The sequence below is a fragment of the Daktulosphaira vitifoliae genome, unplaced genomic scaffold, assembly GCF_025091365.1.
Source record: "Daktulosphaira vitifoliae isolate Bord-2020 unplaced genomic scaffold, ASM2509136v1 Scaffold_4, whole genome shotgun sequence".
Classification (NCBI taxonomy): domain Eukaryota; kingdom Metazoa; phylum Arthropoda; class Insecta; order Hemiptera; family Phylloxeridae; genus Daktulosphaira; species Daktulosphaira vitifoliae.
In genome coordinates, this window is record NW_026099575.1 from 1,548,265 (window position 1) to 1,562,237 (window position 13,973).

Here is a 13,973-nt window from a genome sequence, read left to right on the forward strand (position 1 = left end):
ATACGGAATATAAATAAAAAACTTGCATCACAAGAAATGAGCAATAAAAAAAAAAAATGCAAAAATTTATTAATCATTAAAACTACACTTTTTATAAATAATGTAACAATTTATACTTACTGTAAGTAATTACACAATAAATTGATATTTAACTATTTATATGCAGTTAAACATTGTAAAATTTTACTAAGCAGTTTGTTGAATGGAATAGTTTATGTAATTAAAAGATTTAGAAATTATTCTAAATATAATAGTATTTAATATAAAATATCAAAACATATAATATAAGAGATGTACAACGGCAATGGGTCACTCTACTCGATAGACGGCGAAACTACGACTAAACTATAAACATGTATACAATAGGCTGCATTGATTAAAACAACATAATCGTAAAATGAATGTGTCCCTTTGACCTTGTACTATACTAACATAAGTAAAAATATATTAAACTGTTATCTTAAATAATATTACTGTACCCAGTGTGTTGTTTAATAATGTCAACACAGTTAAAGTTTTTGTCAGGTTAGATTTATCAACGAGTTAAATCTTGGTTTATAAACTACTACAATGTAGCAGATAATACAATAAAGATGTATTACAACACAGTTGAAGTTAATAATAATAAAAAAATTATAAATGAAATTGAAAACCGAAATTAACTAAAAAAAGTTCATTAAAATACTTGGCTAAATCGGGACAGTGCCCCTTAATATAGAATATATACAACGTAATGTATTTACATGTGACGTCACGTTGAGTTTATTGTTGGTTGTATATTTTGCAACCATATTTTAGGCATATCCTGCGCACTAATTTGATCAAGCATACTTATTCATTTTACTATGAGTATGTGTTTAGCGTTGATAATGGTAACATTTTTTTCCAAAATATGTATCCTCGATTTTTAGTAATTTTTTTGTAGCTTTTTGAATTAAATATTTTAAATGTTTTTTAGTTTTAAATTAAAAATATTTTTAATATAGGTTTAGTTTAAAATAATTAACTATAGTTAATTATTTAACAAAATGTCCTCAATAATAGATATTATTGAGGAAATTTTGTTACATGAGCTATTTGGCATTAATACTTTTAATATGTTAAAAAGTAGTATTTACTAAAAGAAGTTTTTACTTTAAAAACACTATCCAAGCTATATTTAAACTAACCCGACCTAATTAGGGCAGATTTGATTAATGTGCTAACACATTCAATAGCATTTAGACACCGGAATTGTATAAGCAAAAGAATGTGAATAATATAAAGAATGCTTAATTAGATATGAACAAGGTTTAAATTTTTTGTAACAATTAATTTGTTTTCTTTTTTTTTTATCATTTTGTATAATGCCTTTTCACCTTAGATCAATTGTTCCCTGTTTGTCTCCTTCAACCGATATCTTTCATATTTTAGTTGTATCATTCTTAATATTGTTAATTAATTTAGGAATTGAAATTAATTGTACTTGAAATTGAAGATACCAAAGTTAAAATGACTCAGAAGCTCGATGAAAAATGTCTTAAAATTAATCAAAAGGAGGAAAAAATACAGGTTTTTAACATAATCGCAGTTACAGTATATAATTACGGTTAAAGTATAAAGTTAATAGTATTTTTTTTAGTCAGCATGCAATCAATTTAATAAAAATACTTTCTTCTTCTTCAGTATTCAATCCTGAGATTGGTTTGTAGCAATTCTCCACTCTTCCCTGTTACTTGCTTTCCTCTTTGTCTCTTCATAAGAAGTACATCCTTGGTCCTCTATTATTTGTTGCATATATTCCATTCGTGGTCTTCCTCTAGCATTTTTTCCTTCCACACAGCCTTCTATAATCAATCCTAGCAACCCACCATGTCTCAATACATGTCCAATCCATTCATTTCTCCTTTTCTTGATACTGCTCCATAAAGTTCTTCTCTCGGACATTCTTTCTAATACTTCCTCGTTTGTTACCATGCCCGTCCAACTTATTTTGAGCATTCTTCTGAAACACCACATCTCGAAAGCTTCTATTCTTCTTCGCTCTTCTTTGGCAATCGTCCACGTCTCACTGCCATACAGCATTATACTCCATACGTATGTCTTCAGGAGATATATTCTGGTACGTATGCTAATATTTTTTGAAGTAAAAAGTCCTCTCTTTTTGTTAAATGCTATCTTAGCTTGGCATATTCGCTTTACTATTTCTTTTTTACTTCTGCCATCCTTACTTACTATGCTTCCCAAGTATGCGAACTCTTCTACTTGCTTTATTTCTTGGTTATTTTGCAGATGTATTCTTGTCGTAATATTATTGCTCCTGCTGCATACGAGAACTTTGGTCTTTTTCGTATTTATTTTCATGCTCAGTTCATTGAGCAGAGTTTCTTCCATACACCTCAGCATCCTTTGCAAATCTTCTTCATTTTCAGCTATGACTGCTATATCGTCTGCGAACCGTAGCATATCGATTTTCCTGCCATTTATCTTTATACCCAAATGTATTTTCTCTCTTATTATGTTAATTGCCTCCTGGATGTATGCATTGAATATGCTAGGTGAGAGAGTACAACCCTGCCTTACTCCTTTTCTTATGCATGCTTCTTCCTCAGTTTCGCCAAATCGTATAACAGCTGTTTCCTTCTGGTATAGATTAAAGAGTAGTCTCCTTTCAGTGTATTCTATACCTATTTTTTTAAGCATCTTGAACATTATTGCCCAGTTGACATTGTCGAACGCTTTTTCTATATCCACAAAAGCTATGTATGTAGGCTTATCTTTTCTAATTCTTTTCTCGATAATTATTCTTAAAGCCAGTATTGCTTCCCTTGTACCCATGTTTTTTCTGAATCCAAACTGGTCTTCTGACAATATGGCTTCGATCTTATATTCCATTCTTCTTGACATAATTATTGTCAGTATTTTTGACTTAGTAAATTTTTGNATTGTACGGTAGTGATCACATTTGTTTGCGGTTGCTTTTTTCGGAATAGGAATAATCTTACACTTAGTAAAGTCTACAGGAAGTTTTCCTGAGTTAAATATCTCCTTTATGAGTTTAAAAAGCTCACTGCGCATGTTTTCGCCAGATTCTTTCCAAAGTTCTGCTTGGATTTCGTCAATTCCTGCAGCCTTCTTCTTTTTTAGATCTCTCAGTGCTTTATCAAATTCTTCTCTCAGTACACTATAATTTGAGTTATTATCCATTACTTAAAAATACTTTAAATTGAACTAAAAAATTACGAAGCGCTAAAAATTCATGTAAAATAGACATTTTTATGACTATCTCTTAAAACACATGAGCATATTTCGGAGAAACGATTAAACGCTTAGAGTTTGACACTATATTTGATGATGGTTCTATATTCTTTAAAGATTTTATCATTTTTATTTTGGTTTCAACTGGTATAGTTTCATCAAACAAATTTCGGATGACAAATACCATAAATGGCCACAAAATTTTTTAACTAAACTTGTGATATAGTTTTATCTACAGCGCTATAATTTAAAAAACTTAATAAAATTCAAGTTTTGAATAGGTGCTTTTATAGCTGAGGATGCATTAAACCATGCCTTGATGTACAAATGAATTAAAAAAATACATGTGACACATTTGTAGTAAATAGCTGAATAATGTCGATTTTAGTATAATACGAGGTTTAAAACAATAGTAAGCAATTTTTAAATTCTCAAGCAATACAGTGGTGTCATATAGATGGGAATTGCAGGATAATCAAATTAATAATGGTGGGAAAAAGAATATAAAAGGGAAACATGAAAAGGATAGAGGGCTGGACGTTTTTGTCGAAGAAACGTCGAGTGTCATTGTACGATTTAATTTTGTTTTGTGTTACATTTTTGATATTACTTTTTGACTTTGTGTTTGATACGTTTCTTAAATAAAATAGCTATTTAAAAATCTGGGCTTAGCATAAATATTTTATATTCACCGTGCTCTTAGAATTGTGTGTGTGTGTGTGCGTCAAGAGTCGAGGTGGGACTACTGGTCCTTTAGTCAATCATAACAATTAGTATGCGTGCTGGCTAGTGTTTGGGCTTAACCGTCCTTTAGTGGGTATAGTAAAAAGGTAGTTGTGCTGGTGGCTGACAAGGAGCTACCCTTCAGTCTGCTACTTTTGAGCTAGACTGTGCTGATGGCTCTAAACTCTACCCCTTTAGTAGTCCACTAATTAGAGAGATTGGGGCTGATCAGTTTATCCAACGGGAGGACTCGAGAAGAGCTCGAACGACGAACTCGTCGTCAATATATATATATATATAAACATTAATTAATTTGTGTCTACGTTGGGCACTACCGACGTACGACACATTTTTCCAAAATGGCTAATTTTTATCAATTATTTTAATTTGTCTTCAGTAACGTAGATTACTTTGCATTGATTGCATTTGAATTAATTTGCGTTGTTTTTGTACTTTTGTATTAGTATAAAATAATTTTTTTGCGAATAGCTTAACTGAATTTGATAATAATTAATTGAAAATAGAACAAATATAATGATAATTAAATTTTTGTATGAAACTCGTTTTTATAAGTTGCACTATTAAACTTAAAAAAACTGATTTCAATGGTTGAAATAAATATATTTTGTTTTTTAAATTTCTAAGCCTAAATATTATGGATACGGACTTTTTTATAATAATATTTTTTATGGAAAACATATAGTTCTACAAAATAAGTTTTATGATTTTTTTTGTAAATTACATAGTTTGTAAAATAAATGAAGAAAACTGAAAAACCACCCTTACAGACGAATTTTCAACCCTCTTGTGGCACGTGTTAATGTTACTCAATTTCAACCAATATTAATAATATTTTACTATGTGGTTTTTTTTTTTGTAATTAAATTTATTTTCTCAGCTCTTGACCTACTTTTTTGACAATTTTTTTTTTTCAATTAAATACTATCTACAGATTTTTATCGAAGCGTTTTTTATGATAGTGATTTTAATCGCTGTCAGATATAATATATATACTGGATCCAACTATGCCACGACCCCACTGTGCTGGGTTTTTTTTTTAACCTAAAGTTACCCATAATTTTTTTAAAAATAACCAAATCAATATAATTTTTTTTATATAAATGCATGATATAATTACCTTTTATTTGGTATATTTTTTTATAAATCTGACCCTTTACCTGCTAACAGGAGAGGATTTAAAAAGACAACTTTTTCAACTTGACTTTTGAATATGTTTCGGAAAGTCTGACACTTTTATATATATCTTAAATTAAAGCTAATGTAATATACTTTATCATGAAAAAAAAAAAATTTCGAACTTTATTTTATCTTCATGGTGAAAATTGCTATCAAATGCTATTTTTGTGTGAAAATTCTCGATTTTATTTTTTACATTATTAACTTTATAATGCTATAATTTATTGAAAAGTGTATGGATTAACACAATTTTTTTATGAGAAATAATATTTTTTAATAATCCCTTTTTCATTCGACATACTTTATCTTAATCAGGATATTTTTAGTTTAGTTTTAGTTATTATCGAGGTGGACATAATGCCCATGCACTCAAATCTGTTGGTCCATTGTGCGCACCTCATACCGAATTGTCTTAACTCGGTTTACCCACTTAAGTGTTATCACCGAAGTGTTAATATATTACCAACCATAAAGTCACCTCTACAGATGACCAAAGAGTCCTGTTTTTCTGGCGAAATTAAGTATCTCTCTGGGTTTTAGGTTTTTAATATCTTCTTTTTCAGGAAAAGGTTTACTCAAGTAGTTTGATCTTAGTGTGGACAAGGCTTCACATTCGCACATGATGTGAAATGAGTCTTCCTCTTCTACTCCACATTTCCTGCACAATGGTGGTTCCGATACCCCCATTGCGTTAAGATGTTTAAGCAGGTGACCATGTCCTGCCAGTAGACCAGTCAGGGTGCTTATTTGATGTCTAGTCATGCTATTAAGATTACCCAGCAATAGACCAGGAATCTTAATGCTCCAGTGATGGCCATAACAGCCATTCTCTGTATGCGACTAAGTTCTTTCCTAGCTGTAACGAGTGCTGTTCTGGTCCACCAGACTAGGGCACCGTACAATATCATAGTTTTAATCACTGAAGTGTACAACTAATACATAACTCTTGGTTTAAGACCCCATATCTTTCCCAAGGCTCTGCTGCAAGTCCACAATGTGGTCATTGCTTTTTTGATTCTTAACTCAACATGTGATTTCCATTTTAGCTTACCTAATACCTAAGTATTTTACTTCTGTTTTTAAGCTAATTTTTTGTCCATTTAGAGTAAGAGTGCCAAGACTCTCTAGTCCTGTTCTCCTTCTAGTGAACATAACAACCTCTGCTTTATTTGGATTAACAGATAGACCATACTTACTACACCATATCTGTATAGTGTTTAGTCTCCGTTGTGCTAAGTCTATAATAGTGTCTGGGAATTTACCCACCGCTCCTATAACTAAGTCATCCGCATAGGCTTGTGTATAACAGTATTTGTTTAACTCTCTAATAAGCGAGTCCAATACTAGACACCATAGCAAGGGGGATAGAACTCCGCCTTGTGGGCATCCCTGTTTAACACTTTTGATTACTTTGATCTCATTGAGCTGAAATGGATTGTTCCCAAAATGAATTGATCCCGAAATTCTATTCCATGCTTTTGTGCAGATTCGCACATAGCATCGAAGGGAGTATTGTCAAAAGCCCCTTCGATGTCCAGGAATATACCTACTGTATACATTTTATTCTCCACAGCTTTCCCTATCTTAGTGGTTAAACAGTGTAGATCTGTAACAGTAGATTTCCCCGTTTGATACACATGTTGGTTTTCATGTAAAGGGTTCTCCTTTAGAGGCACCTCCTTGATGTACCTATCAATAAGTTTCTCCATAGTCTTAAGAAGAAAAGAAGTAAGACTGATTGGTTTGTAGGATTTTGCTTCATAATAGTTAGTGCGGTTAGGTTTGGGTATAAACACCACCCTAACCTTACGCCAGCTTTCCGGTTGATAACCATAGGCAAGGCATGCCCTAAATATTTTGCAGAGATGGGGGACGATTATCTCTAACCCTTATTGCAGAAGTGCAGGGAAAATTTTGTCATAGCCTGCAGCTTTAAAACTGCCAAAAGCTTTTATTGCCCATCTTATTCCACTTGGGGTTATCACTTTCCTGGTTAGTCTACAATCTGCATAGGCCACACGTTTGTCCTGTGCATCATGTGACTGTTCTCTGTTGTTAATTACCGAGTCAGGAAAATGTGTGTTCATCAAATGTGATAATGTTTCATTATCGTTATTAGTGAACATTCAGTAGTATTGCCTCGACAGTTTTGTTTGGTCCCTTCCTCAGTGATCGCAGAAGTCTAGTTGCTATAGGGAGTTGTTGTATATCCCCACAGAACTTCTTCCAGCTTTCTCATTTGGACTTTTTCAATGCAGATTTGTAGTTCCTTTGGGCGACCTTATAGGATTCCCAGTGTTGTTCCAAACCTGATTTCATTGCTTTATTTAAGAGATTACGTGAACTCTTTCTTAATTTAGACAGGTTAGCATTCCACCAAGCTACACCCTGTCCTGTACCTTTCCTTTCTATTAAAGGACAGTTTTCTTTGTAAGCCGAGGCAATGGAGTCCTGTAGTATATTTACAGCCCTTTTAGTACTCTGTCTCGACCCCAATCTAAATTGTAGGTTATTCAGGTCACGAGAAAGATCTGCCCTGTAATTTTCCCAGTTTATTCTTTTCGGGTTCCTATAGTACTCCGTCTTAACTTTTAATTTCCAAAGTAAATCGTAAGTGCCTTTGATCAGAAAGAGAAGGTTCGGAGGACACTTTCCACCCTTTTATCTTATGAAGTAACCCTTTTGAGCAAACTATCAATGACTTCCTGCCTGTTCCTGATTACAAAGGTAGGTTCGCTACTTCTATTTAGTATACTGAGGTCTGTAGTCGGCAATAGATCCATTATTACCTCTCCTCTTTGGTTGATGTTACTGCTCCCCCAAATAGTGTGGTGTGCTTTAGCATCCATACCTAGAATAAGTTCTAATTTTTCATTTTTGCGATAATTAAAGAACCCAGGTAGGGACCTACCTGGGTTTGTGACCTCATATGGTAGGTATCCTGAAGCTACTATAATATTTTTACCATAATTTAATGTTACTTTAATAATAGTCAAGTCTGCACTTGATAGATTAAATATCAAGCTGGCTTTAACTTTATTATTAACCAAAATGCAAGTTCTTGGTTTATCTGCTTGTTTATGAAACAGTTTAAAATTCCTTAGATTTAGCCCCATAATCTGGTCACCATTTATCCATGGCTCCTGAATAAGTGCTATTTGTAAGTGTGTTGTATGACTCTCAGTTAGGGTCCTTAGTAACACGCTACTGGCCCCCTTACTGTGATGCAGGTTTATCTGAGTGAATTGAATTCTATTGTCCGAGGGTCTAAGTTTTAGATCCTCGATTTTGTCAGCTACTGCTCCCAGTTGATCTTGCGACTCCTGGTCTGCATTAGTTGACGTTGCTGTCTCTTTGCTAGTAGACGGTTCACCAAGAGTCCCGTTGTTGGCATTGAGACCTTCAAGTACAGCGATTCTTTTGCGAAGAATCGCTAGTTCACGCTCTTGTTCCGACAGGTTGTCCGTAGGATCCCTGATCGTCACAAGTTCGTTGTTTTGTGGTTTTTCTATGTTTTTATCCATATAGTTCCCACGAGAAGTCGAGAAATAAAGGTCCGTCACAGCAGAGCTCGATACTGTGATAAGGCTGTATACTCTATGGTGCGCNTTTTTTTTTTGTGTCTGTTACCACTTTTTCTCAGCTCTCACCGAACCGATTTCTTTCAATGATACGTCAAAAGATCACAAATCGTATCTAGTCGAAGACATTACCCTCAAAAATTGAAAAAAATTCCCTCGTTCCCCGTAAATGGGGGAAACCTCCAAAAAAATTACAAATTTAAAATTCGGTAATTTTCGAAATTTTTTCAATTTTTTTTACTAAAAACTGCCATAACTTTTTCAAAAATGAACAAACCAATAAAACTTTTTTTTTATATAGATACATAATGTCTTTACCTACCATTTGATATATTTTTTTTTATAAATTTGACCCTATACCTGCCCACTGGGAGGATTTTAAATGACAACTTTTTTAACTTAACTTTTGAAAATGTTCCGGAAGGTCTGACACTTTTATACATATCTTAAATTAAAGCTAATGTAATGTTCTTTATTATGCAAAAAAAAAATTTAGGACTTTATTTTATGTTCACGGTGAAAATGGCTACCAAATGCTATTTTTGTGTGAAAATTTTCGATTTTGTATTTTACATTTTTAACTTTATTATGCTATAACTTTTTGAAAAATGTATGGATCAATACAATTTTTTCATGAGAAGTAGTATTTATATACATCTTTCATTCGACATACTGTTTTTTTAAATCGGACTATTTCCCTATATACGAGGGGGGTTTAAATCTAAAAAATGCATATAGAAAGTAGAACTTTTTCAACTTAACTTTTGAAAGTGTTCCGGAAGGTCTGACACTTTTATATATATCTTAAATTAAAGCTAATGTAATATACTTTATTATGAAAAAAAAAAATTTCGGACTTTATCTTATCTTCATGGTGAAAATGGCTACCGAATGCTATTTTTGTGTGAAAATTTTCGATTTTGTATTTTCCATTTTTAACTTTATTATGCTATAACTTTTTGAAAAATGTATGGATCAGTATAATTTTTTCACGGGGAGTAGTATTTATATACATCTTTCATTTGACATACTGTTTTTTTTAATCGGACCATTTCCCTATATACGAGGGGGGTTCAAATCTAAAAAATGCATGTAGAAAGTAGAACTTTTTCAACTTAACTTTTGAAAGTGTTCCGGAAGGTCTGACACTTTTATATATACCTTAAATTAAAGCTAATGAAATATACTTTATTATGGTAAAAAAAAATTTCGGACTTTATTTTATCTTCATGGTGAAAACAGACATTAAACTTAATAAAAAAAATACGATTTTTGTAAAAAAATTCTTTTTTATATTTTTAACTTTATAATGCTATAACTTTTTGAAAGGTGTATGGATCAATATAATTCTTTTTTTTTATAGATGCATTATGTCTTTACCTATCATTTGGTATATTTTTTTTATAAATCTGACCCTTTATCTACCTACAAGGGGGGAATCAAAATGACAACTTTTTCACAAAAAATTTACTTTTTCAACTTAAATTTTGAAAGTGTTCCGGAAAGTCTGACACGTTTATATATATCTTAAATTAAAGCTAATGTAATATACTTTATAATGGTAAAAAAAAATTTCGGACTTTATTTTATCTTCATGGTGAAAACAGACATTAAACTTAATAAAAAAAATACGATTTTTGTAAAAAAATTCTTTTTTATATTTTTAACTTTATAATGCTATAACTTCTCGAAAGATGTATGGATCAATATAATTCTTTTTTTTGTAGATGCATGATGTCTTTACCTATCATTTGGTATATTTTTTTTATAAATCTGACTTTTTACCTGCCTACAGGGGGGGATTCAAAATGACAACTTTTTCACAAAAAATTGACTTTTTCAACTTAAATTTTGAAAGTGTTCCGGAAAGTCTGACACTTTTATATATATATTAAATTAAAGCTAATGTAATCTACTTTATTATGTAAAAAAAAAATTTCGGACTTTATTTTGTCTTCACGGTGAAAATGGCTACCAAATGCTATTATTGTGTGAAAATTCTCAATTTTATTTTTTATATTTTTAACTTTATAATGCTATAACTTATTGAAAAGTGTATTGATCAATATAATTTTTTTATGGGAAATACTATTTTTTAATAATCCCTTTTTCATTCGACATACTTTATCTTAATCAGGATATTAATAAGGAACTAGCAGTTTATGAAGCTTTTGGAATAATCCACCAATTTTTTAAAATTAAACACTATCTAAAGATTTGCATCGAAGCGTTTTTTTTTGATAGTGATTTTAATCACTGTCAGATATCATTATACTTGATCCAACTATGCCACGTCACCACTGTGCCGCGACCCCCTGTGCTGGGTTTTTATCCATATAGTTCCCACGAGTAGTCGAGAATTAAGGTCCATAACAGCAGAGCTCAGATACTGAGATAAGGCTGTATACCTATGGTGCGCCAGGTGCCATAGAGGATCCCAATGGTCACTTTACCTTTCGGCTAACTACCCTGTGATAAGTTAGCAACCCTTTCACTTGGTATGACTGAATTAGGGGGGCCTATTTACTATTAGCAAGCAGGTATGTCCAGGCCTACCGGTCCCAACTAACCAAAGTCATGACCGACTAGGAGCAGTGGTACGTGTTTCCACCCCCACTGAATTAACTAGGGTCCGCGGAGTTGTTAGGCCCGTGATCCTTGCGGATCCCTCTGCGGGATAATCAGGATATTAATAAGGAACTAGCTGATCATGTAGCTTTTGGAATAATCCACCAATTTTTTAAAATTAAACACTTCTAAAGATTTGCATCGAAGCGTTTTTTATGATAATGATTTTAATCATACTGTCAGATATCATTATACTTGATCCAACTATGCCACGTCACCACTGTGCCGNNNTGTCAGATATCATTATACTTGATCCAACTATGCTACGTCACCACTGTGCCGTGACCTCCCCGTGCTGGGTTGCTTTTTTAGTTAAAGTGAATCATTAAAATTAATTCAGTTCTAAATATTTCAATTGTAGAATCTTTTTAAACACCAAAAATTAATTAGAAATGATTACTTTGATTTTTTTAAAGTATTGCATCAAAACCTTCAACTTTTATATATGTTTGCCATAAAATTAATAACTACTAAATAATTTTAATTCTAAATTATTAAATATCAATTTCATACAACATTTATTTGTTTTAATAAATATTTATACATATATTATACTTATAAATTATAAAACTTGTAATCAGAATATAAATAAGTAAATAGGGGGTCATATTGCTTTTGGAATAATCCATTTTTTTTATTTTAACACTATAGATTTGCATCAAAGCATTTTTTATGATAGTGATTTTAATCACTGTCAGATTAAATCTATACTGGATCCAACTATACCACGTCCCTACTGTGCTGGTTTTTTTTTTACTTGAATCTCTGTCAGTTTTTTGAAAAATGGATAGTCAAAAATACATTTTTTTGTAAACAATTTAAGGGTGAGATACAAAAAACAACTTTTTTCTTTAAATATGTTATATGTAAATATACTGTATTCTTTAAATGTGTTAATGATTATTTTACGTACTATAAATTAAAAAAAATTAATACCTTCTCAGCTTAGAACCGAAGCTAAAAAAAATTTGTCCAGACTGCAAATGGCAGTCGAAGGTGAACAAAAAATAGCAGTTGATGTTGCTTTTGGAATAATCTAACAATTTCTTATAAAATTAAACACTATTGTCGTAACACAGTAAAATGAAACGAATTAGAAGAGTAGGTTGAGGATGATGTCGTGCCTGCTGTCTAGGTATTCACGTGCGTGTTGTCGTACAGCAGTCACCGTGCTCGGCTGACACTGCGAGTTAGTNTCACGTGCGTGTTGTCGTACAGCAGTCACCGTGCTCGGCTGACACTCCGGGTTAGCTGTGGGTGTCGAAAGGCTGTTGTTATAGGAAGGGAGAATAAGAGTAACACCTAGGTATGAGGTGCAGACGAAGTGCAAGACACAAATACTTTGGGTATAGGAGAGGATAATGAAGTACGAGGTGCAGACGAAGTGCAAGACACAAGTACTTCAAAGAGAGAATGGGGTAGCCGAGTATAAGGTGCAAACGAAGTGCAAGACACAAATACTTTCGGTATAGGAGAGGATAGTGAAGTCGAGGTGCAGACGAAGTGCAAGACACAAATACTGGGCATACCAGATAAGGAGTATAACAAAGTACGAGGTGCAGACGAAGTGCAAGACACAAGTACTTTAGTTATTAGGAGAGGATAATGAAGTACGAGGTGCAGACGAAGTGCAAGACACAAGTACTCTGAAATGTCGAGGAAAAGAGTATATAGGTTAGAAAAGGAATAAACAAAGACTTTACTTTAAACAGTAAGCCGGACAGCGACAACCGAGTACTGAGACTGATGAATGACACAAAGTACTGGAGTCGACTGACCACGATGGTCAGGTCTACTGGGTTTTCATAATAATTAGAACTATTGCCGATTTGGTAATAAATATTATTTGTTAATTCATCAGTCTCAGGCAGTGGATGTGCTGTCTGTATTTTATTGAAATAATTCTCACGATTATGAAAACGTGACACCATCACACTATCTACAAATTATCATTGCAGTATTTTTTATATTTATTTTAATCACTGTGTTGTGACCCCACTGTACTACCGAATTTTACATTATATATATATATATATATATATATGTGAGAAATGCAAACAGACAATTACAGGAACAGAGCGAAGACGCAATACTATTATTTAATTTATATATATGTATATATAAATTAATACACAAAATCTCTATTAAATGTTAACAAACAAAAATAACACATATATTTAATTACACACGAAAACTCTTTATAAAATATTCACACATCACAAAAATATTTTATAAAACAGAATACACATATAAAATAAAGAATATACATAGAGACACGTCTTAGCCGACTCACGATTTGACTTAATTTTCCCTTCTTATAATACTTGATACCACTATAATAATACCACTATCTATCTCCAGACCCTGGAAGTGGTGCCATCTAGATACCAATCGTACCCACATATTTATATATATATATTTATCTATATTTAAAACAAATTTGATGGTATAAATAATTGATTGTTTAGTAGTAAAAATATTAAATTACATAAACTTCCACTTGATAACATTCCTCCATCTCTTTTTTGGTCTTCCTCTACCTCTTCATTCTTCAACATTCATTTCTTAACTGTTCTTACAGCTTACAATTGTCAAATATCATCTATA

General features: G+C 32.2%; 1 protein-coding gene across 1 annotated transcript; it reads right to left on the reverse strand.

Annotated features, from left to right (window-relative positions):
- Nucleotides 1-4,656: 4,656 nt before the first annotated feature.
- Nucleotides 4,657-11,569, reverse strand: LOC126903867 (uncharacterized). Its single transcript, XM_050682403.1, has 2 exons — nucleotides 11,147-11,569; nucleotides 4,657-8,754 (listed from the first exon to the last, which is right to left on the reverse strand). The coding sequence occupies exon 2, from the start codon at nucleotides 8,679-8,681 to the stop codon at nucleotides 7,824-7,826; it is 858 nt and encodes a 285-aa protein (XP_050538360.1). The 5' UTR covers nucleotides 8,682-8,754; nucleotides 11,147-11,569; the 3' UTR covers nucleotides 4,657-7,823.
- Between the last annotated feature and the right edge of the window lie 2,404 nt (nucleotides 11,570-13,973).